The sequence below is a fragment of the Lotus japonicus genome, chromosome 1, assembly GCF_012489685.1.
Source record: "Lotus japonicus ecotype B-129 chromosome 1, LjGifu_v1.2".
NCBI lineage: Eukaryota > Viridiplantae > Streptophyta > Magnoliopsida > Fabales > Fabaceae > Lotus > Lotus japonicus.
The window spans coordinates 19,551,840-19,578,066 of NC_080041.1; the positions used below are offsets into that span (position 1 = coordinate 19,551,840).

General features: G+C 38.3%; 1 protein-coding gene across 1 annotated transcript; it reads left to right on the plus strand.

Annotated features, from left to right (window-relative positions):
* The first annotated feature begins 3,799 nt into the window (after positions 1–3,799).
* LOC130731689 (uncharacterized) lies at positions 3,800–5,432 on the plus strand. Its single transcript, XM_057583949.1, has one exon. It carries the CDS (start codon positions 3,975–3,977, stop codon positions 5,277–5,279), a length of 1,305 nt encoding a protein of 434 aa, XP_057439932.1. The 5' UTR covers positions 3,800–3,974; the 3' UTR covers positions 5,280–5,432.
* The last annotated feature ends 20,795 nt before the right edge of the window (positions 5,433–26,227 follow it).

The following is a 26,227-nucleotide window of genomic DNA, read 5'->3' on the forward strand; positions in this document are numbered from 1 at the left end:
CTATATATATTTGTGTCACATATGTTTGCAAAAATCTTTTTATTCATAATATCTTTATGTTTACATCATACATTCTTTCCCTAAAGTCTAGAATGGAGGATCTCTCCTCATTCTTTTGCACTCCTGGCGCTGCTCTGACCTATCCTTCTCCAGACGCTCCAGTGCATGCTGGATGTTGCTGAGCCTGTTCTTTAGCTCATCCCTCTCCAGAATCTCTTCTGCAGTCTTGAGCTTCTCTTCCAAACTCTCTTTTTCTTCCAGCAGCTTGAGTTCAAGCCGGCTGAGTTCTTGCACCTCCTCAACGAAGGCAAGAAATTCCCTCAGGTCTCTCTCCAACTCTGGACGCAGGTCCTCCTCCAGCAGTGTCCGTGTTAGCTCCGAGATGGTCGTTGTACCCTCTGGATGCCTGATGTTCATGAACAAGTCCTCCTCGAAGGCCTTCTTCCTCAGCTCTTCTAGTGCTACGATGTATGATGCCATTTTTTTTTCTTACTGAAAATTGTTCGAGGTGTGAAGCTTACCTTTCTCTCCAACGCTTTATATAGGCTTCACTTTCTCTCTGCAAGTTAATGCTCCTACGGTTTCTCGAGGTTAAGTTCTTGGTAACTGACCCTTCTCTTTACTCCCTTGACCGGTGATAGACGTTCTTCTCTTGCATTAACTCTTCTATTTATTTCGCCTAACTCTGATTCTTGCATAATTTTCATTTTCTTTAAACTTAGACCTTCTCTAAGGGGGAGTACCTTGTACTTCAAGCTAAGTTTTTCACACCCCAAGCTTTTTGCTTATGACAAAAAGGGGGAGTAAACCCAGTTTTTGATGTGTAAGATGTGTTAGTGTGATTTATTTTTTCTTTTGGAGAATTTAAGAGTTCCACCTTCATGACCATAGATGTGTCACTGGGCAAATACAAGGAATACATTTCACTTCTTCTGAAGTGATTCTAGTTGACTCTGATACCCAAGACTCTGATACCTTGTCCGTGACTCTGATTACTTATGCGCTCTGATTACTCGATTTTCATCTATGTCATAAATTTTTCACTCTGAACTCTTATATCATTTAGCTCAGAATCTAGACTTTACTAACGTTTTCATCAAGTATTAGATTCAGGGGGAGCTAAGCTCAGAATCAAGCAGTGACTTGAATTCAGAATGAGCAAGATAAACTATTCACATCAGGATAAGTCTTATTCTATATCTCTAAACTCTGAGTGAATTCAGTTTAATGTTTAAGAATTGTTCATCAAAAATCTTAGTTTTGTCATCATCAAAAAGGGGGAGATTGTAAGATCAAGTTTTGATCTAGTAGTACAACTCTATGTTTTGATGATTACAAGTTAACCTTTTGATATGAACAATTGTGGTACTCTAACGTGTTTTTCTGAGTGTGCTATTTACAGGCTCTGACCTCAACTCAATCTCACACAAATCAGAAGCACTGTGTATAAAGAGCAACCCAAGCAACGCTTTCGCATTCACCATGTTCAGTATGAACAGTGGAAAAGCTTCAGAAGTTCTGAAGGTATACAAACTCTGATGTGGACTCAGTCACTAGAAGCTCTGAAGATCCAGAAAGTCTGATAACCAAGAAACACTGAAGGCTCAGATATTCTGATGGTGTAGAAGACTCTGAAGATCCAGAAGCTGAATAGTGGAAACTCTGATGTCCAGAAGCAAGATACTCTGAAGACCATGTTCTTCCCTCTGAGTTCAGAATCAGAAGAAACAATGGTCAGAGGATCTGGGCTTTCCCTCTGACTCTGATCAACCGGCTTCACAAGTTCCAATATGAAGCATTCCCCTGATCAGAAGTCTCCTAGGTTTAAAGGTCAAGTCGCTATCCAAGTACAAAAGCAACTGTACCTTCCTGACGACCTACCTAACAGTCTCAGACACAGCAGAAGCTGGATTTTCCAGAACTGCCCTCCAACGGTAGCATTTCCCATGCAACGCTCAACCCTAATCCTTGGAGTATATATAGAGGCTGAAGACTGAAAGAAGCGGCTAGAAGCATTCACATACGCGCAAGACAAACTTAAATTCTTCTAAGCTTTCTTTCATCTGAAATTCATTGAGTTTACTATTAGCTTTTTAGAAGCAAATCTCTTGTAAACAATTCTTTGATAAACAGTTTGTTTAGTTCCTTTAGGAGATCAAGGTTGATCGGATCCTAGAGAAGACTAAGAGAGTGAATCTTAGTGTGAGCTAAGTCAGTGTAATTGTTAGTCACTTGTAGGTTTCAAGTGCAGTTGTAACTCTTACCTGATTAGTGGATTGCCTTCATTCTAAGAAGGAAGAAATCACCTTAACGGGTGGACTGGAGTAGCTTGAGTGATTTATCAAGTGAACCAGGATAAAATCCTTGTGTGCTTTTCTATCTCTTATCTTTAGCACTTAAGTTCGCGAAAGATTTGTCAAAATCTTTAAGGTGGAAGTTTTATACTGAAAACGTTATTCAAACCCCCCCTTTCTACCGTTTTTCATACCTTCACACAATACCAAGCACCTCCTACTGGTAGCAGCAGTAGTTCAAAAGTCTCAAGTACACAATGTGAGGCTATGCCCGATGAGCCTGAATTTTCTACTCAACGGGGTCTAGATGATATTGATCTTGAAGAATCCGGAAAGAAACGCACCAAATGGAGTGGTAAAGATAATATACTTCTTCTTCAATCATGGCTCAACGTTTCTACCGATCGGGTCGTGGGAAATGAGCAAAAGTCAGATTTGTTCTGGAATAAGATTCGAGCCCAATATGAAGAGTACCGCGACGATGCCTCTCCTTCGAGGACATGGTTATCCCTGAAATCTCATTTTAATAAATTGAATGCTGATCTTCAAAAATTTGTCGGTTGCCACACTAAAGCCGTCAATCATTGGAAAAGTGGACACTCAGATAAGGACATCATGGCTACGGCGCATCAATTATATCATGTAGATACGGGTAAAGATTTCAAACATGAGAATGAATGGCGGTTGGTGAAGGATGAACCAAAGTGGAAGGGAACATTTATGACAACCAGTTCAACGAGGCAGAAGAAGTCAGGAGATGGGGTGTATGCAACATCGTCTGACCGGAGTGCATCAATTGAGGGCGACGAATATGAGGCCACACAACCAGCAACCCGCCCGTTGGGAAAAAAGAACCAGAAAAGGAAGGCCAAAGTAGGAGACACAGCTTCAAGTGATCTCGATTATGTTCCTAACTCCGAGATGATAGCCATCGGGAAAGCTAAACTGGGATTCCTTGCGAGTTTTGAGAAGCTCAAGACTGAAGAACTGGAGGTGAAAAAGGAAAAAAAACAAACTTCAAAAGGCGCGGTTATTGAAGGAATACAAAGATATCCTTATGGAGGACACATCTGAAATGAACGAGGTGCAGTTAGCAACGCATCAGCGCCTAGTTGAATTCGCCATGAAAGAACTAGGAATGTCTTAATTCTTGTTGTTGTCTTTCTTAGCGTGTGCCAATGTTGTGATTTTAGCATTTCTACTTATTGATTCTGCATTAGTGTTGTAATTTTAGCATTTCTACTTATGTGTATTGCATCAGTGTTGTAATTTTAGCATTTCTACTTATGTGTATTGCATCAGTGTTGTAATTTTAGCATTTCTACTTATGTATTCTGCATTAATGTTGTACTTTCAGTATTCGAATTTTTCTTAATGTGTACTGCGTTTCTACTTATGTGTTCTATATAGTCGTTGGGGAATATAGTCGTTCGAGAATATAGCCGTTGGGGAATATAGCCGTTGGGGAATATAGCCGTTGGAGAATATAGCCGTTGGGGAATATAGCCGTTGTAGAATATAGCCGTTGGGGAATATAGCCGTTGGAGAATATAGCCGTTGTTGTTTCTCTTATTTATACATGTCATATTTCATTCATCTCAACATTCAAGAGTTGTTTTGTCCTCTCATATTGTCTTCCTCCTATCCAATTACACTGATAGTTTCTCATTGTGTCATAGAATGGATCCAAACAATATGGCCGACTTGGACATTTACGACGTTGTCATTGACGAACTTATCAATGACACGACTATAGAAGATATGATGCAGGAGGAGATGGAGTTTTATCAACGACGTGCCAACACCGTTAGGCCCAAGCGAACAAGAAAGGTGATAGAGAGAGATCGTGAAGCTGGGAACGAGCGGTTGTGGAATGACTACTTCTCCGAAAATCCTGTGTACACGGAAGAGCTTTTCCGACGAAGGTTTCGAATGCGAAAGCATGTGTTCCTCAGAATTGTAGGGGCCCTTGGGTCTCATGACCCGTACTTTTTAATGTCTGTCGATGCAGTTGGAAGACAAGGCCTGTCACCATTACAAAAGTGCACCGCCGCTATTCGTATGTTGGCGTACGGATCACCTGCTGACAGTGTTGACGAGTACGTTCGAATTGGTGAAAGTACTGCAATTGAGTGCTTAAAGAATTTTGTGGAAGGTGTGTGTGCAGTATTTGGTGAAACATACTTGAGGCGCCCGAACCAGGAAGACATTACCCGCTTACTTCAATGGGGCGAGTCTCGTGGATTTCCAGGTATGTTGGGTTCTATTGATTGTATGCATTGGGAATGGAAGAATTGTCCAGTTGCGTGGAAAGGTCAATTCACCCGAGGTGATCATGGAAAGCCCACAATCATGCTTGAAGCAGTGGCATCACAAGACTTGTGGATTTGGCATGCATTTTTTGGCATTGCAGGTTCTAACAATGACATTAATGTGCTAAATCAATCTCCGGTTTTCAATGAGGTTTTGAGTGGAAATGCTCCCATGGTGAACTTTAGCGTGAATGGAACAATGTATAACATGGGATACTATCTAGCAGACGGTATATATCCCCCGTGGGCTACATTTGTGAAGACCATCCCAATGCCGCAAGGAGAAAAAAGGCAAAAATTTGCGAAAAGACAAGAAGGAGCAAGAAAGGACGTTGAACGTGCATTCGGCGTTCTCCAATCTCGGTTTGCAATTGTTCGTGGTCCATCACGCTTTTGGCATCCGAATGAGATGAAGTCAATAATGTATGCTTGCATCATATTGCACAACATGATTGTTGAAGATGAGCGCAACACGTACCGAGGTAATTTTGTTTATGATCAGGTCAATAATGACATATTGGATGTTGAAGTAGTAAGTGGTCTTATTCCCGCTTTTAGAAATATCTTGGAAAGAAGAGCACATCAAATTGATAGGTCAATTCATCACCAGCTTCAAGCAGACTTGGTGGAGCATATTTGGCAGCTTCCCGAAAACGAGAATAATGAAAATTAACCTTCAAGTGTTATTATGTATTTCATTTCAAATGTATTGTTGCTTATTTTTCATTGTCATGTATTTTCTTTCGTCTTTATTTCTATCATTCAATAAAATTGTTTTTGCTAGAAATAACACAATGTACTTTTTTATTTTTGTTTCAAGTTAACATGCCGATATTTAAATTTAATTGTTTTAAATATTAAGTAAAATTAAATTTAAATTAAATTCGTATTAATTTTAATTAAATTATTTTTAAGTTGAAGTATTGATTTAGTATTAAATTTTAAATCTAAATTGAGTGAAAATAAATATTATTAATTTATTTTGTATGGTGGGACACGGGTGTGATCCTTCAAATAGTAATTTAAGAAACCATGGGTTGGAGCAAAATCTGCTTCAATTTCTTAGGAGTTTCTTAAGTCTGATGTGGCAGACAGGGCCCACAGGAATAGTGCTGAATAGTGTGTTAAGAAACCAGATAAGAAATTGTGGGTTGGAGTTGCTCTAAATATCACATATTTTAAGAAATTAAGTTAAGTCAAGCTAAGTGTAACGTTATGACCAGTCTTCAATCCCTCTCAATCTCTCATGATCACCGCCTACCTTCATATACTTGTTTTTCTGAACATTTTTATATTGGTATATTTTTAAATTTTTTTTGTTGAAAATACTGATTTATAATTTAATATCATAACAAAAAATGAATTATGAGCAGGGACATTTTGGTGAACCCGAGGTAGCCGCCAATGAAACGGTTGAGATGTATGGGTGGTAAATGACACAGACCAACAAGTTGATGCGGTGGGTCCCATGCACGGTTACAACATAACTGTCGTCGTTTTCTTATTGGGTATCCTCCCAAATTATTGTAGTAGTTTTTAGGATCTCTAGGAAGTGGTCACTGTTTCAGATTGTTACACGTGTCCTTTCACCATTGGGTTTAATCACTTCACCACCTTTGTTTCAACCAATCCATAGTAAGGAGAGTGAACTTTCAGAAATCATTTATAAGTTAATTTAGTATTTTTAAAGCATCTTTATCTATTACACTCACTAGAGTATCTACACTTCATTCTTTACAATTTCCTATAGTGTCACATCATCTAAACAATTTTACTAACTTTTTACTCCAATCCAAAAACTCTTAAAAGTTTCTCTAGTAGACCTCACATTCAACTACACACTTTATAGATAAAATGATAAGCAAATATAATACTCCCTCCGTTCCTAAATAACTACTATTTCTAGCTAAATTTTTTATTCCTAATTATCTGTTACTTTACAAAATTCAAGAAATCATTAATTATACTTTACCAATTGTACCCTTCATTTATTGGTGGTAGAAAAGTTGAAAAGTTCGAATTAATGAGAGATAAAGAGTATAGTAGGAAGTTGAATTGTAATTTTAATAAAAAAAGAACATTAATTGCTATTTCTTAATACTTGTGCAACAACCTTAAAGTGTCAGTTATTTAGAAACGGAGGGAGTAATATTTTATAAGAACATATTTATGAGAGACACATAAGAGAGAAGTTTCTACACTACCACACCCAAATTAGACATGGTGGAAGAACCATTTCTCTCCAATGGTATGAGACACTAATGGAAGAGTCTCTTTGATGTGAGACACTCCCATTGGAGATGCTCTTATCGATGAATGAATTTTCAAATAGTGGGAGGCAGCAACTTGTGGTTTGATGTTGCCTTGATTTTATGGTACTTGGTTGAATCTCAAGGCTTGGCGCATGGTTTGTTGCATCTGGTGCTATCCTTGGAGGTCATGCGTCTTTGGTTCATGGTTGTTTAAGTCATGTTTCGCTTTGTTTAGTGGTGATTTTTGTGTTAGTGTAGCATTATGTTACTTATAGGCTTTGACGGGCTGCTGTTGCTTTCGTTTTTAAATTAGTATTGATGTTTAGCATTGTATGTGTTGGCTGTTTCAAGCATTGGATCCTCAGTTGAGAGATTTTTGTTATAAGAGGTACTGTTATTTTCATATGATTATCTATTTTGTTGTCATGAAAAATTAATGACTAAATTTTATTTAGAAATCAGGCTGATTTTAATATATAATTACAGGAGAAAAATTATTATGGGAAAAATTCTAGAAATTAAAAATAAAAAACTTATTGCGGTAGTTGCGAGCTTAAGAAAAAAAGGAGAACAATAGGGGGATCGAATCGTCGCAACAGGATAAATAAACTAATTTTAATACGACATCTTTGTGGCGGTTTAACCGCCACCAAATGCAATAAGTTCATCTCATCTGCGAAACCGCCGCAATGTCAAAGGAATTGATTGACTAATCAATTGAATAACTGTTACTGACCAGATTAATTGATGTATATAATTGTAGTTGACCAAGGTTGTAATTAGGATTAATTGTTGATTAGCTGATACAGATAAGAGAATTTATTCTCATAATTAGGAGAGATATAATTTTCATATTTGTAATATGTTATCATTATAAAGTTAGCTCTATGCTGTGTACTCAGCATCAAGACAATATTTTCATTTCATTTTCCTGAGTTTGACATGGTATCACAGCTGGTTTTCGATCATATCGTTTCCTAGCCAGAAATTCCTAGTCTCTTGTCCTAGACCACGTTTTTTTTCTTAGCCTTGTCCAAGTTCATACCACGTTTCTTCGTGGTTATCATCGATACATCCTTTATAAAAAAAAAATTGGTTCTTCGTTAGCATTTTTTTACTCAACCTCATGGCTACAGAAAAATATGATGTCTTATATGTTCACCTTAATGGTAAGAACTACTCGACCTGGGCATTCCAATTCGAAATATTTGTCACGGGTAAGGACCATTGGGGTCATGTTGATCGCAGCGACCCAGCTCTTGATAAAGACAAACATAAGACTGAACATGCCAAGTGGGAGGTAAAAGATGCTCAAGTCAAGACATGGATCATCAACTCTGTTGATCCCAGCATCGTTCTTAATCTTCGACCATTCAAAGTTGCTGATATGTGGGACTCACCGCTATTGAATGTGCTTTCCTTGGATGCTCTACTCACCAGAAAGGTTTTCTATGTTATGATCCTAGTCAATGTCGGATTCGGGTCTCTAGAAATGTCATATTTCAAGAAAATAAATATTTTTTTGAATCTCACCTAGACCATATCTCTCCTTCAATTTATGTTTTGCCATTGTTTTCTTACTCTGCTATAGGACCACAATCAGCAAGACCTATCTTGACGTATCAAAGGTGTGGTATTGTCACTCAAAATCTGCCACCAGAACCTCCAAGGCCTCTTCAAGATCCTTCCCTGCATGCTGATCCAGTACATGTTGCACTACCAGTATTTTTACGACGCAGTTCTCGCGTTCGTAATCCACCTGAAAAGTATGGTTTCACCTCTCTCTTGTCTTTGACGGTAACTTTATCTTTTGTTTCTATCCCTTCCTCTTATAAACAGGCAATGGAGCATGACTGTTAACAAAAAGCTGTTGAAACATAACTTCTAGCATTAGAAGAAAATCAGACATGGGATGTGGTTCCGTGTCCAGCATCTGTCAAACCTCTTGACAGCAAGTTTGTGTTTTCTATAAAACTTCGTTCGGATGGCTCAATAGATCGGTACAAGGCTCGGTTGGTTGTTCTTGGAAATAAGCATTAATAGGGACTTGACTATGATGAGACATTTGCACCTGTCGCCAAGATGACAACGGTGCGTACTGTTCTTGCAATTGCTGCCTCCCAGTCCTGGACATTACGTCAAATGGATGTCAAAAACGCATTCTTGCACAGTGATCTCAAGGAGGAAGTTTACATCAAACTTCCGAGTGGTATGCCCACACTCTACCCTAAAGAAGTTTGCAAACTTAAGCGCTCTTTGTATGGTTTGAAACAAGCACCAAGAGTCTGGTTCGAGAAGTTTCGATCCACACTACTTGGATTTTCCTTCACACAGAGCCAATATGATCCATCATTTTTCCTACAAAGGACTTCAAAAGGTATCGTGGTACTCCTAGTTTATGTGGATGATATTGTGGTGACAGGGTCTGATCAAGAGGCTATTTCTACAATTAAACAATTGTTACATTCAACTTTTCACATGAAAGATCTTGGACAACTCACTTACTTTTTGGGGTTAGAGGTACATTATCAGCCCAAAGACATATTTTTAAATCAGCACAAGTATATTTAAGACTTGATCCAATTAGCTAGCCTCACCAATGTGACCTCAATTGACACCCCCATGGAAGTTAATGTGAAGTATAGACGGGACGAAGGTGACCTTCTAGAAGATCCCACTTTATATCGTAAGCTGGTAGGTAGTCTTATCTACCTCACCATCACCCGACCTAACATTTCTTTTGTTGTCCACACACTAAGTAAGTTCATGCAATCACCTCGACATTTGCACCTTTCAGCATTGCACCGCATCATTCGATACCCCCTTGGTACCTCTAAACGTGGCTTATTCTTTTCTACTGGATCATCACTTCAGCTCCAAGCATATAGTGATGCTGATTGGGCCGGATGTCCAGACACAAGGAAATCTACTATTGGTTGGTGTATGTTTCTGGGTGATGCTATAATCTAATGGAAATGCAAGAAACAAGATTCGGTCTCAAAGTCATCAATTAAAGCAGAGTATCGCGCCATGTCTGTTGCTTGCTCTGAGATAATTTGGTTGCGTGGTCTTCTTGCAGATCTTGGGTTTCCTCAAACACAACCAATTTCACTACATTCCGACAACACCAGGGCCATACAAATCGCAACAAATCCCAGTATACCATGAACGAACAAAGCACATATAGGTTGATTGTCACTCTATACGAGAAGTTTATGACTGCCGAGTTATCACTCTACCTCATATCTCAACTGTTGTTTAGATTGCTGATATTTTCACCAAATCCTTGACACGTCAGCGCCACATTGTCATAGCTAGTAAATTGATGCTTGTAGACTTACCGATATCTATTTAAGGGGGGATGTCAAATGAATTGATTGATTAATCAATTGAATAATTGTTACTGACCAGATTAACTGCTGTATATAATTGTAGTTGACAAAGACAGTAATTATGATTAATTGTTGATTAGCTGTTACAGATCAGAGAATTTATTCTCATAATTAAGAGAAGTATTATTTCCATATTTGTAATATGTTATCATTATAATGTTAGCTCTATGTTGTGTACTCAACATCAAAACAGTATTTTCATTCCATTTTCCTGAGTTTGACACGCAATATGCACATATTATTTTTGCGGCGATTGTTCCAGCGGTTCCAACAACCACCGCAGGAAGCATATCGATACCTGTAAAGGAGGTGGTTTAGCAACCGCCACGATATGAATTTAGCGGGGTTAGAACCGCCGCAAAATGCACAATTTGTTTTAGTGTTAAGAGACACAAGCTTAGGTTCGAAGGTGGTGTCAAGACAACAAGTCACTTAAGATCAAGCCAAGTTCAATCTTCCAAGTTTATTCGATACCATATCAACTAGCTCCACCATCAAAGGTTTGAAGCAGCTTCAAAGAGAGAGGCACTAACATATGTTATGGGAGCATAAGCCCACAACAATTACTGATCAAATCGAGCAGCGGTGTTGAGTTTGAGCATCAGTGTTAGGCCGATTTATGACATAGATTAGAAAGTTATGTTTCATTTCTAATTTCATTTGTATGATCAAGTTGGTAGTTATTATCATAAATATTATAAGACCAAGTGCAATGGGGGAGTTGAGTGGTGTGTTGAGTGTTGAGAGAGTAGTGTAGTGGTGTGTTGAGATTGAGGAGAAAGGAGAGAGGTGTTGAGTAAACTCAACATGTTGAGAGTGGGGCGGGCTGGCCACGTGGCGGCCAAATATTGGCCGCACCAGGCTCGTGGTCCACACGGCCTGACAGGGCGCGTGGGAGCAGCCCGGAGCGGAGAGAGAAAGTGAGTGGGTGGATTGCTGCTGACACGTGGCGATTCCTGATTGGGTCGCTGGATTTTTATCTTCTTAAATTATTGTGTGATTAGTTTGTTGTCTTGCATTTTAAGTTAAGAAAATAAAATATATTATTTTCTATATTTAAAAAAAATTAAATTTTTAAATGTTTATTGTTTTAATTTAATTTAAATCGATAATTGTAATTTTATGTAATCATAAAAACAAAAATATAAGATTAAATAAAAATATGAAATAAAAAAGTGGTGGGGTAGGGTGAGTGGTGGGGTAGGGTGTTGAATGAAAAACTATTGGAGTGGGTAAAAGTTGAATGAATGTTGAATTGGAGAGAGAAGATGATGTGGAGTGTTGGGAAGAGAAAAAGTGGTGTTGAGTGTTGAAAACCATTGTAGATGGTCTAAGACTCTAAGTAGCAGTTTTTCATTTAAAATTAGGGTTGAACATCTTACAATTGAACACTAAAAAAACCTTATATCTATTGTTGCAAAAATATCAACTAGGTGTCACACGTAAGTAAGTAGTTGGTATTTTTTTTCATTTCTTGCACAATTTAATCCAATTGTTTTTGTGATCATTTCAGTTTTTGCAATATCTTCTCAAGCTTTTTTTTTTCTTTTTGCATCAATACTCACTGGAATATTGAACCTAAAGTTTTCATTGGACTTCGTGTTTTATATAAGTGTTCATAGGAGCATTGTTCTTTCAAGTTATTATTGGATATCTTGTGTTGTTTGCTTTACATAGCTTGTGAAATCCGATGCTCCCTTGCTCTCTCTCATATTTGTAAAGCTGATGCATTTTTATTTTTGGTGATTTTCCTGTTCTGAGATGTTAACTTAATCAATTTTGTGCACGGATCATTGTATTGGTTTAATTTGAATTTGTTATTGCTTTCATCAATTTTTATGTATTGGTAGTGGTTTATTTTGTTTGAAAGGATCTCTCTATTGTGTTGCTCTAACTATATATAATGCACACTTTAAAAAAAAAAACTATATATATAATGCACAAGATTGAAATTCATAAGGTATAAAAAATTAATATTTTAAAAACAAATTTTCTTGCTTAAAGTTGTTAATGTTTTCCCATTTAAATATCGTCAAATACTCAAATGATTGTTGTTGGGTCCCACCATTAAACAAAATACAGCAAATAATGGTGCTACACACTCACCAAACACAAAATCACACAAAATATAACATCATCCAATATTCCTTTAAGCCGTAGACATACATAGTTGTTGAATAAAAATTGCTACAATGACATTTTCCTCTATTCCTTTATCTTTAAAAAGTGGAGAAGATTTTAATGGAAATTTTGAACATATCAGGTTCCTTGGCATTTTGTATATCATGTTAAAAATAACTATATATATATGGCAAATTCTGTGTATATTAAACCCAGTGATCAATGAATTTTTTTTACAGGGAGGGGCTATGTAACACCCCGATTTCCGGGTGTCACTTTAGTAACAAAAAATAACTCTACGCGGAAAATAGGTAATTTTTTTTTCGTTTGATTCCTTTTAAATAAAGCAATAGCAAATAAAGACATAGCTCAACCACTAAACTAACCAATATACATCAAATATAAACATGTACAGCCTCAGCTGCACTCCCACGTCACGCGCACTCGCAGTGACTCCAAAGTAGTGTGCCCGCAGGCAAATATATACAAAACCAGAAGTGTAAGTGAGAAAATTATAGTTACAATCCACAAGGAGAAAGTCGGCCTCAAAATGGCCTAAGCAAAGACCCCTACAGTCCGACCGACTCACTGTGATCCCTCAGTAAGAGGACCACACAAAAGTCATGCGTCGGGAACCTACCCTGTCCCAAAAGCAAAACGAATCAGAGCTCTACACAAAGTATGACGCCTGCCTAAACCTACCCTTCCAGTACCAAGCCCACAACGAACTGAAGACAGCAAGTTGAAGCTCAGCTCCATGCGTCGTAAGACTCCTTTCGTCAGACGTCACGCTCGTCAGTTCGGTCCTCCAACTCAAGCCTGATCCCCCCCGAGGGAGAGACCATCGAAAACCAGTCGGCCATCGACATCTGGCAGCAGGCCGACCACCCAAACACAAACATGCAACCAAAGCCAAGGCGCTAGGGTCAACTCACAGAAATAAGTAGATATACACTCAACATGTGATATGGGGTATAGATATATGTTGATATATATATATATATATATATATATATATATAAACAATCCTAGCATGTTATGGCTCTAACAATGCTTCAATAATCAAACAGCACACAGTTCAAGTCAGAATGAATGTATGCGTGAAATGCAATCATGATCCGGATTTGTGACGCGTTCCCGTTCGCCACAAGTGAAGCATTCCCGTTCTTCACTATGGATGAACCATTCCCGTTATTCATCCTGGATGAACCATTCCCGTTATTCATCCTTGGTGAACCATTCCCGTTATTCATCATTAATGCATTGGTGAACCATTCCCGTTATTCACCATGAGATGCACAGGTGAACCATTCCCGTTATTCACCCGATTGATGCAATATGGTTAGCCAAACATCGAATCGTCCTCACCACATAAGTGTTTAACTCAAACCCAAACTCAAAACAAACCCAAGAGTTAGTGTCGGTCAATACAACACAACTCGGAGTTAGTGTCGGTCAATACAACACAACTCCACCAACAAGAATACACAAGGGTCTAGTGTCGGTCAATACAACACAGCCCAAACAACAAGAGCACTAAGTGTCGGTCAATACAACACGGCTCCAACAACAAGATAACCCAAGGGATTAGTGTCGGTCAATACAACACAACCCCAACAACAAGACCCAGAATCAAAGCCAGAGTCAGTGTCGGTCAATACAACACGACTCGGAGTTAGTGTCGGTCAATACAACACAACTCCCACCACAAAACCCACAAACAAAGCCCAGAGTCTGTGCCGGTCAATACAGCACGACTCGAACAACACTCCCAAGAGTACTAGAGTACTCGGTGACTTTCAATCATCACCTTAGCTCACCTTAGTGGCTTTCCCCAATTCCAAAACTCTCCAAACCCACAACCAAAGTCGACTTTTCCCCGTCTTTCGCAATTATTTTCCCCTTTAGTTCTCCTATGATTATTCGTTTAGTAAAAATGTTTCGAATTGAATTAGTCAAGTTATGAGTTTATTTCTCAAAGTCTAAGTCTCCCAAAGTCTCTAGTTTTCGAAATTCTATTCATTCTAGGTTTTCCGAAAACCAACCACCCAAAAGAAGTTTCCCGGGGAAAGTCTAAGTAAACCAACGAATACCAACAAATGGCTAAGTCTCAGACCCCGCATCTGAACTTGCCTAGGGTTGTTCATCCAACCCGAACTATCAAAGATCACCAGATCAATGAATCTCCACTCCGAAGTCGCGTCAAAACGCTCAATCCAACAAAAGCACAACATCACAGGTTATGGAAAAGCATCATAACATCAACTCATCATCATAAACAATATCAGATAAAGCATAAGTCGAATTTATCGACACCTATCATGCAATCATAGCTAAATATGTAAGTTGCCCTAACCTCGAGCTGATCCAGCTTCGAAATCACAAGCTCCTTCACTCAAGTGCTCTGAACCTTCCAAAGTTCCTTCAACTGAACCTCGGAGGAAAAACAAAGCAGAATCCACACAAAATCGATTAGTTCGATCGCAATACAATACATAAACGATAGACAAAGCATTAAAGCTTCAGAATACGACATCTGGGTACGAAAAGACAAGTTTTCGAAAACGAAAAACTTCCCCCCTAAAGGAATAACCCACGGCCTCAGAGGAAAAAGGGCTTCGGCTCTTTTTCTTCGATCAAATCTGTTTACAAGGTAGTTTTAGGGTAAAACTAAGGCAAAGAAACCGTCAGAACAATTTTCGGACAATCGGGTCGAAATACGGCTATCCAGGGGCATTTTGGTCCAAAATAAAGGCTCAAAACTTCAAAGTTATCAGTTCTGAAAACAAATTTGACAGCATTGATCCTCATGACATCCGTGACAACAAATCCTAAAGGCACGAAGTCAGATTACAGCTTTTAGACAATAAAGTTTCGAAATGTGAGACAAAAAGAGTTTTGAATCAGTTTTTCAGATCCTTATCAACCGAATCACAATCAGCGTTTACTGACAGAGGTTTTAGGCTCTTGGGAACCTAGAGAACATAACCCAAGCAAGAAATCGAAGAAATCGGACAATTTTAGAAAAAGCTCAAAACTGTGAGCACATAAACGACTTCAGAAACGCAACAGAAACAGTAATCAGAGGTAGGAATCATGCTAGTTACCTCAATACCTAGAAGTAGGGACGAACTGCACGAAGATTGGTCAAGGTTTCGCGAAAATCTCTTCTCCCCCAAGCTCCCTCAAACTCGCGGCCTCAAAGGTTGCAAATGGTGAGATTTTTGCTTTTTCGAGCTATTTATAGGCAGGTGAAATCGCGGGAAAATGAAAATTTCGCGATTCCGATTTTTGCAGCACGTTCACGGATGAATTCTAAGAGAGATTCTGGCGACAGAATTCCAGAACTCAAAACAAATCTCTGACATTTGGGAAAAACGATATCTAAAATCCCAAAAGCGGTGTAAGTTAATATGTCCCGAAAAACTACTTTTTGCTGTGATGCTCAAACGACAAAACTTCCTTCTGAAGAAAGATTGGAAATGTCGAAAAAAATCTGGCAACGCAGACCGAAACTTCGTTAGAAGTCCCGAATAGAAAAAGTCTTCATCCATCGCTCGAATCTAGGGTTTCGAAGCAAAGAAATTAGCGTCGTCGGACTTCCGAAAAGTAAATACTATCGTGCGTACAGTCCAGGGTTCCGAAATGAAACGCTGGTCGAAGGAAAAATAAAGAGAATCTTTAAATTTTCCAAGGATTCGAAATATCGCCTAAACATTGCTTTAAAAGCGAAATTAGCCTATTCTGGACACGCTCGCCATAAGGCAGGTGTGCAGACAACTCGCACTAATTCCTACAGTGACTACGCAACATTCCTCAAGCAATTCCTGAACTTTCTTCTTCATTAATCTCTCTCAAACAGCAAACTCCTGTCACGCTTACCCTGATTCTACGCGTGAGTCGGAAATTAACTTGTTCTGAAAATCCAGGTCTTACAGGCTAGCCTAGTGACCAATGTATAAAAATTAATAGAAACGAAAAAGAGTGATTATATAATAATAAATTTATTATCATAAATTGTTTCCATGTGATTTTGTTGTTCAATAAATTTTTTTTCTGTCAAAAAAATTTATTTTTGCTTAGATGTACATTTGTATCTTCCCACTTTTTCTGTGAACAGAAAAAAAAAATAAACAACAAACTACAAGGCTATCACAATTCTAGACAGAAATGAAAATGCTTCAATGCTCTTAACAGGATCATCAAGCTCTGTATAATCACTTTGCAAATGGCACCCTCATCCCGACAAGGAAGTTAGTAGACTCGACGGGCAGAACCCTATCACTTTTCATTCATCAAACCATGATAATCTATTGAGTCACTTACAAGTATCACACTCAAGATACATATGTAAAGGAAACTTGAGTTTAACATTAAATACATGAGCATATACTTCAAGGTCCAAATGACCAAATTATGAATCAATTGCCACATTTGTCTCAAGGTCCTCCAATTTGAAGTATAGATACAATATTATAGTTCTGAAATTTTTAAAAATTTTAAATATTAAATTTTTTTATAAATATAATAATTTTTTACTGACATTTTAAATAAAAGTATTAATTACAATATTAACTATAAGTATAAATTGAGGAAAAATTTAAAATATTGAAATAAACTAAGTACTCCATCCGTTCCAGAAAGTTTGTAGTTTAAGGTTGTGGCACAAAGACTAAGAAAGTAATTATTGATAGTATAATTTGACTAGATTGCCCTTATTTAATTTTACTAGTATGATGTGCAACTATTAAATTATACTTAGATAGAAAAGAATGTAATTAATAGAGAAGAGTTGTGGTTGGTTAATATGAAAGGTGATAAGTGAGAGAAAATGTATTAAATGAGGGTATAGGTGGAAAAAATTAGCAAAAAATGCATTGGTTTTCTAAAACAACAAACATTTTGGGATATTGAAAGATGGTCCAAAACAACAAACTTTCTGGAACGGAGGGAGTAATATTTTTATATATGAAAATATTAATAATTAAAATTAATAAATAATAAAATATTAATTAATTAATTATTGACACAGAAATTGTTTTACATTTTAAATATGATGCTGTAAGGTATTGTTTTTGGTTTTTCTATAAGGTATTTACTTGTAATAATTAAAAATAATGTATAAGTCTGTTATTTAAAAAGTGGTTGTGGTGGTGGATCGTGATATGTCGAGTAGAAGTGGTGGTGATGGTGGATCGTGATCTGTCGAGGAGAAATGATGGTGATGACTCGAGGAATAGTGAAACCACCACTCGCGATTTCATGTCCCTAGCGTATGTGATCTAGGAGCGTCATAATGGCCTCAATTTTTAGAACACTAGAGCTACCATTGACAGTATTGATTTGCGAGTAGTACAGATGGCCTTCTCGGTGTTTTCGTGGCTTGATGCTCTTGTTCCAGCCAAGGTCCACAACCAGGTTTGGAGTTCTCCTAAATGGGTGTGGTAAAGCTCAACTGTATTGTGACTTTGGGTTTGTCTGGCCTAGTAGCAGAGGCAGTGATGGTTTGTGACCATGCAAGTGATTTTATGGCTACATGTACAATTTTGATCTCTTTCGCGGGTTCTCTTGCTTTTGCGTAGCTTTGTGCCTTCGTTGTGCAATTTCATAGGCAAAGGACTTAGGTTTCTTGGATTTATTTTTGAACATGATAGGCAAAAGACTTTTAAGAGCTCCTAACTGCTCTTATTTTGGGGGAGTGGTGGTTTGTGACCATGCAAGTGTTTTTATGGCTACATGTACTATTATTTTGATCTCTTTCGCGGGTTCCCCTGCTTTTGCGTAGCTTTGTTCTTTCGTTGAGCTATTTCATAGGCAAAGGACTTAGGTTTCTGGATTTATTTTTGAACATGATAGGCAAAGGACTTTTAAAAGCTCATAATTGCTCTTATTTCACTACCAGAAAACAGTCATTTAGCGACAGACCAAAATCGGTCGCTAAATGGGCTAAATCGATCGCTAAAATTGTTAGCGACCGAATTTTGTTCGTTGTTATTACCTAAGTCGCTAAAGTTAGCGACCGATTTGTAGCAACTGTTTTAGCGACTGACTTAGCGACGAAAATTAGCGACGGAAATTAGCGACAGAATTTAGCGACTGATTTAGCGAGGACAATTAGCAATTGATTTAGCGACGGAATTTAGCGAACGATTTAGCGATAGAAATTAGCGACCGTTTGTGACGGTTTCACCTATAATATAGCGACAGATTTAGCAACAGATTTAGAAAGTTAGTGATGAGTTCAGTGACGGAAATAGATATAAAATTAACAATAATAATCAGTTTTGCGACGGATTTTTTTAGTGTTAAAAATATGAATATAACCATAATAAGCACTGAATCATCACAAAACACACAATTTTAACATATCCACCAAAATTCATCACTAAATCATCACAAAAAGTATACCATGAACTACTTAAACTAGTCTAGTAGTTTCAAAATAGTCTATTACATTAAACATAGTCTATTACATTAAATATAGAAAAAAAGCTTGACAAAGTTTTCATGAAGAACCACCAAGATTCTCCTCATTCTCTGACTCCTCTTGATTTGGGGTTGGTATTGGTGGTTGTTGCATCTTTTCTTCCATCATTTGTATTACTATTCTTTGAGTCTCCTCCAATAATGTGTTTCTCAATTGATCAAATTCTGATCTTCTTACCCATTCAGATGATGAAGAACATGAGTCATGATACTGTTTATTGATAACAGTAGACTCCAATCCCAACCCATATATTCTACCTTTTTTTACACCAACCACTTCACGCCACACATCTAGCTCATTGGGCGGAGGAAGATTTTGCTCAGATGCTCTTTGCGTCTTATCTTCCATTTCACGCACAAATGTACCGTGTTAGCAAGAATTAGTTACAATAAAATCAACTATGTATTCTCTTTTACAATACCTAACCTATATTTACCATAATTTCAGGCACAACCTTGTATGAGCAACAAAGACAAAAACACTAAAAGATGTCACAAGGGCCCAACCAATCCATAAATATTTGTCCCATAGACTAGTCCAATACAATTCATGTATACTAAATTAAAGAAGAGTTTAGCATATCATACATCTACATGCTCTGATTTCTTATCCACAAATGTACCATCCTTGCGTTGATGTGTATAGCGAAACAACTCTAGTGGAGAAGGGTTGAATCCATTTCTCTTCATCTAAAACAAGTACCAAAAAATTAGGACAATATCATTTATATCTAAATTAAGAGAATACACTACAAGAGAAAAAATTTAACCAAATTGTCTCTATGTTGAGACGTTGTGATAGAGTCACCAATGTGAAGGGTCCCTCCAAATCCTTCACGATCAGATGCCTGATTTGCCTTTGCTTTGACACTTTTCTCCTTGAACTTCTCAGTTTGCCAATGCTCACATAGCCCATCTCATACATGATCTCCAAGCCACCTTGGCTTTTTCTCAAATCTATGAGCCTTACTCAAACTATCTTTCATCAGTATTTGACCTCGAAATTCAAAGTTATTTCTAGCCCATATAACATCAGGTGAACAAACATAGTACTTTTGGTACTAACCTCAACGTCGAGCGTTGGCTCATGATTTCTCTTTTGTTAGTTAGTCTTTTGTTAAGAGAAGTGACAAGTGCACTGCTAATTTTATGGTTAAAATCACCTTATCTTCACTAAATTGTACTTAGTTGGAGGAGGGCCATATTAATTTGGCTCTTGCCTTTGTCTTCTGATTCTTTGTATTGATTTGTTTCTTAATATATTAAAATGTTTTATCCAAATAATGAAATACTACAAAAATTCAAACTCTTTGAACATATATATAAATTTATTCTATATCAATAATCAATTCTACAAATTATATAAGTTATTAGCGTAATTATTTTCCTCCTGTAACAAAAAAAAAATAGTTATTAACGTAATTGAATTTTTATTTTATTTTTCCACCCAATAGGTGAGAGATTGTCTTTTTATTCGACGTGATTTTAGTCATGTGATTATACTTTAATTTATTCATGTACATCCTTCATTTTTTAAAGAGGAAATAAGTATTAATGATAGGGCATGCACATTGATTTTACTAACAAAGTAAAAATGCAAATAAGTTTTTCTCATTTTCTTTTAATTACAGGAGTGCATTGTATTTGTGTCAGGGCATGTTGCCACTTAAGGGTATTGTAGGGTTGGATGGGCATGGGCACTTGTTGGGACGTGTGAAAGAAAGTGACGCAATTTGCATCTAAAAATTAAGAGTAAAATACACTCACTCCCCTCAAGGTTTGCAAGAATGACACTCCACCCCATTGTTTTTTAAAATCTACACTCCACCCCATTTTTTATAAAGGCAAAATTTAGTGACGAAAACAAATTCGTCACTAATAAAAAATAATTACTAATTAGTTAAAATTTATATAAATTAAATGCATATACACTATCATACATCAATTTATGAAAATAATTTTACTGAATTACATTTAAAAAAACCATCCACTCTGCCTGTTAAGTCCACGTCTCATCTATCTCCAAATCGTATTTCTCACCACAAACGGTCACCACCAAACCTTTGCTCCCTTTAACACGACGACCACCATCCCAGAATGTGAAACCCCATGGCACCACCATGCCTCAAAGTTTTGTTGTGACCTGAACCCCAGAACGTGAATCGCACATCCCCAAAGCCACTTGTTCAACTACTTGTTGTGAACTTCACCCCTTTAAGTTGTGAGCGAACACTTTGTTGGTTTAAGATGTTGTTGAATTTTGTTAAAAACGGTGCTCCACCGCATCGTTGGGTTCTAATAACCTCTGATCCACTTCATATTTCTTAATTTTGTTTCTCTATTTTCTTCACCACCCATTTGTGTTGCTTTTTGGAACGGGAGGCAGTAGTGGGGAATTTTCCGCAATGGGCGAAAGCCTGACGGAACAATGCCGCGTGGAGGTAGAGGGCCTACGGGTCGTGAACTTCTTTTCCAGGAGAAGAAGCAATGACGGTATCCGGGGAATAAGCATCGGCTAACTCTGTGCCAGCAGCCGCGGTAAGACAGAGGATGCAAGCGTTATCCGGATACAATCCAATTTTAAAAATTGGAGGTATAAATAGATTATTTTGATTAAAATTGAATTATTACCAAATATGAAAACACAAGCATGTTTCACTATGTTCGAGATATGGTTTGTCAACCGGTCATGTGTGCTATTGCAGAATTTGCATTGTGAATTTACGGAGGAAGAACGCGATTGAGAGAATGAGGAGGACTGTGATGTTTTCATTTTTATATTTATTGGATTATATTGAAAATATTTTTTGAAATTATTGATTCACAATTTAAATAATAACTAATTATTAATGAAGAATATTTTTCGTCACTAAATTTGCCTCTATATAAAATGGGGTGGGGTGTAGATTTTAGATAAGAATGAGGCGGAGTGTTATTCTAACAAAACTTGAGGGGGGTGAGTGTACTTTACTCAAAAATCAATAATCTAAAAAAAATAGAAACGAAAAAGGAAAAACAACTTGGATTAATAAATAATTAAATGAATAAACAAATAAGTATTTTGATTCTGGCATAACTTCCCACCAAACAGTTTCCATTAATGGAAAGATTCCCTGTATATGGAGTAAAAGTCAACAGAAAATGTAAATGGGGTTTGGTTTCAGCCTTCTGGTCAAGTGTGTCCGTATATGCTCGTGCTCGAGCGTGCAAATCCAGCAAAGAAGGATTCATAATTCCATATACAATACTAATATTAAGTAGATACTCATTTGGGATGAGAACTCAATTAGTAGAGTGAGTTTTTTTATGGTTAATAAAAGAGGCTTTATTTTTTTTTAACAACTAAAAAGGCTTTATTGAAAAAACTCATTTTTTTGTAAATCATTTGAAACATGTTCTCGTCGGAACTCGGAGCTCCGGCGAGTGATGAAATGAAACGCTGACTGGTTTAAAGACGCTTATGTGGATTTAAGAAAATTAAATAACACATCAGAAATTTAATTTAATTAAAATAAATAAAAACAATTAAAAAAACCTTATGGATGATTAATCAACCCTTAAAAATATAAATTACATGAACACACTTCTTCATCAGTTCTTCATACATTTCAAGAGACTTTCATATGTTTTTTTTTAACAACAACAATTTTCAGAATATAGAAGGTGAGGTCCAACAAACTCAATCAAATATGCAACACAAAACCCATAACCAGAAAACTCAACCTCCCAATCTCACCACTACCGTCGCTTAACCTCCACAATAGCCACAACACCACCACCTCAATCTCCACGAATCTAGAACGAACCAACCCCAAACCCTGAACACAACAACATAAACCCAGAACACCAACCCCAAACCCCAACAACCTCAAACCCACCCCCAACCTCAACAGAAATCCCCAAACCCAAACCCACCGGGGCTTCATCAGTCACCGGAGCAAACAAACCCACCCCCATCCTCAACAGAAACCCCACCCTAACCCAAACCCACGACTCCCCAACCCCACCCCCAACCCAAACCCAAACCTCCCAATCCCCACCCCCACCACCAACCTCAACCCCAACCCCTATTTAACACCAGAAAGGGGAGAAGAAAGAAAGAAACAACACAAATTCCATGGAGATTGCATGAAGAACTTAGAGGATGCAGAAATTAAAACCCAGATTGCCTACATCGGGGCCTCCGCTCCCAGATCGTGCCGGCCATGGTGGTTTAATCGATATGCCGGCCAAGGAAAGGCTCTTGTTTTCTCTGATTTGACTTCGGATCCGAAGAGAGGGGGTGAAGATCTTCAAGAAATGACCCTCCTTTTTCAGAAAAAAGCTCCCCATAGTTGTTGTCAGAAATATCATCCGGCGTCGGAGCCCGACGGAGTGCGAAGGAGATGTCTCCATTCTTCATCTCCTTTCGCCTAGGAACTCATATTTCCAACCCAAAAAATGCTTTTGAGGAACTGAGGAGGCCAAACGTGGAAGCTTTATGGACCTTCCCACAGAGGAAAGTGGAGGGGATGGCCTCGGCCATGGTGGTTCAGATAGAGGAAAGGCAAGGTGGTGATTGCTTTGTTCATCTCCTTTCGGGTGGGCTGGGTTTAGGGTTGGTGTTTGTGTTTGTGTCGGTGGGGTTAAGGTTAAGGGTGGCGGTGGGGAGTTAGTCGGTATGGTGGGTGAGGGGGAAGATGAGAAGATGGAGAAAATTTGTTTGAGAAAAGAATTGATGAAAGATGGTAGAAGATGATGATGATGATGATGACGGTAGAAAGTTGTTTTTCTGAAAAGATTGTTGTGATTTTTAGTTTTTACTTAATAATTTAATTTTAATTAATTAATTTGGAGTAATTTGAGTTTTTAATTTAATTTAATTTTCTGATGTGTAATTTATTTTTAAAATCCACGTAAGCATCTTTAAACCAGTCAACATGCCATTTTATCACTCGTCGGAGCCCCGGGCTCCGACGAGGACCTGCTCCAAATGATTTACACAGAAGAAGAGTTTTTTTCAATAATTTTTCCGGGAGGAACCTAGTTCAGACAGCAGATAGAGACAAAGACTAATTTGAGAATTAACTCTAAGAAAAATGTTAATTAATGTTAGTACAAATATTCTAATAAGTCAAATATTCTTGGTGAGGATGGCAACCTTGTCACCGATTTTGATGTCCTTAAGGGCATGATCTTCGAGTTCTACAGAAAGAGTTATCTAGAGGATGGTGTTGGTGCTTCCCTGACGAGTCAGTCATCCTTTCCTGTGCTCTCGCAGGTTTCCCTAGAGCTCTTGCAAGATGAGTTGGATAGCCTGGAAATTAAGGATGCGGTTTTCAGCATGGGTCCCCTCAAAGCACCGGGTCGTAATGGGTTCCAGGCCATTTTCTTTCACTCCCAATGGCACCATGTTGGTGAGTCTACTGTAAACTTTGTTTTGAATTGTTTTTCTGACCCTTCGATGATTAAGCAGGTAAATGAGACCTTAATAGTACTCATTCCCAAGGTGGAGAGCCCAGAAAGAATTACCCAGTTCCGCCCCATTTCTTTGTGTAATGTGATCTACAAGACAGTAACAAAGGTGATCACTAATAGGCTGCGGGGTGTCATGAGCGACTTGGTCTCCCCGAATCAGTGTAGCTTTGTTCCTGGTAGACACAGTTTAGACAATATTGTTATTGCTCAGGAGGTCTTTCATTCCATGCGGAACCTGAAGCGAGCAAAGGGATGGTTGGCCATCAAAGTTGACTTGGAAAAGTCTTATGATCGTTTGAGATGGTCTTTTCTTCTTGAGACCTTGCAGCTTATTGGTTTGGGGGAGCACATGTGCACTCTTATTATGCAATGTGTTTCTTCGTGCAGCTTCCAGGTCTGTTTTAATGGGGATAGAACTGATTCATTTACTCCTCAAAGAGGCCTCCGCCAGGGATACCCTCTATCCCCGTACTTATTTGTTCTGTGCATGGAACGTTTGGCCCATCTTATTAATGATGCAGTTAGGAGTGGAGACTGGACTCCCATCAAGATTTCTCGTAATGGGCCTCCTCTATCTCACTCATTCTTCGCTGATGATCTTCTCTTGTTCAGGGAGACCTCTTTGGATCAAATGGAGGTTATTGTGAGCTGCTTGGAATCCTTTTGCTCAGCTTCTGGGATGAAAGTCAGTGTAGCCAAGACTAAAATGATGGTTTCCACAAATGTGGGAGCCACAGTTGCCAATCAACTTTGCTCTATAGCTGAGATCTCTCTCACTAGTGACTTGGGGCGCTATTTGGGTGTGCCTTTGGCTCACCAACGTCTGCGAACTAGTTCCTATCAATATATCCTTGATCGTACTCAAAATAGATTGGCATCTTGGCGCACTAATGTGTTGAATTTTGCCGGGAAAGCGACTCTCACCAAGTCTTTTATTGCTGCGCTTCCGACGTACTGCATGCAAACCAATCTTCTCCCCAAAGAGGTGTGCTATAAACTTGAAAAGATCCAGAGGGATTTTGTTTGGGGCTCAGTGGAGGGTAATAGGGTAGCTCATCCATTAGCTTGGTCAAAGATATGTCGCCCTCGTGAGGAAGGTGGTCTGGGCATCCGTCAGTTGCAAGCATTTAACCGGTCCCTTGTAATAAAGCTTGGCTGGGGTCTTGTCTCCAACCCTGATGCCTTGTGGGAAAGGGTGCTCCGTGACAAGTATGCCTGTGGTAGTAACCAGATCCCTGTGGTGCAGAAGCGGAACTCGGAATCCCATGTCTGGCGCTCGATAAGGCAAACCTAGGATGATCTTAACCAGAAGCTCAGGTGGCGCGTAGGAGATGGCTCCCAGATTTCTTTCTGGAGGGATCGCTGGGTTCATTCAGGAGTGATCCTGCAGGACGTCGCTGAAACGCACCATTTTAATGGTAACTAGGAAAGGTTAAAAAAAAAACTAGATAATGATGTTAATAAACAAATAGGAAAAAAAAAACAAATAATAACCTAGCCTACCTTTAAACTCGCGTAGCCCCCCACCCCCCCCACCTTGATTACCAATTCAAAGAAGAAAAAAATAAAACCGTAACCCTCCCTCTCCATCACGTCAGTTCTCTCTTTCTCTTTGCGATGGAAACCTAGCGCCCCTGCCTCCATCTTTTCTCTTCTTCAGTGTTCTCTTTGTCACCAAATCCCACCATATTGAATACACATTCATATTGGAAAGCATTCATATTGGAAAGCCTTGGCATTCACGTGGGAGACCTCTTGGGATAGTATTTGGAAACCAGAGTTTGTCGAGAGGAGTACTTGGTCCTTCAAATTGTATACTTTAATTTTACTAAAGGTATATTCTAAATCCCACGAATTTGGAGATTAGCATTGTACTGTATGTTAGATAAATGTATGATTATTTAGGGCTTTGG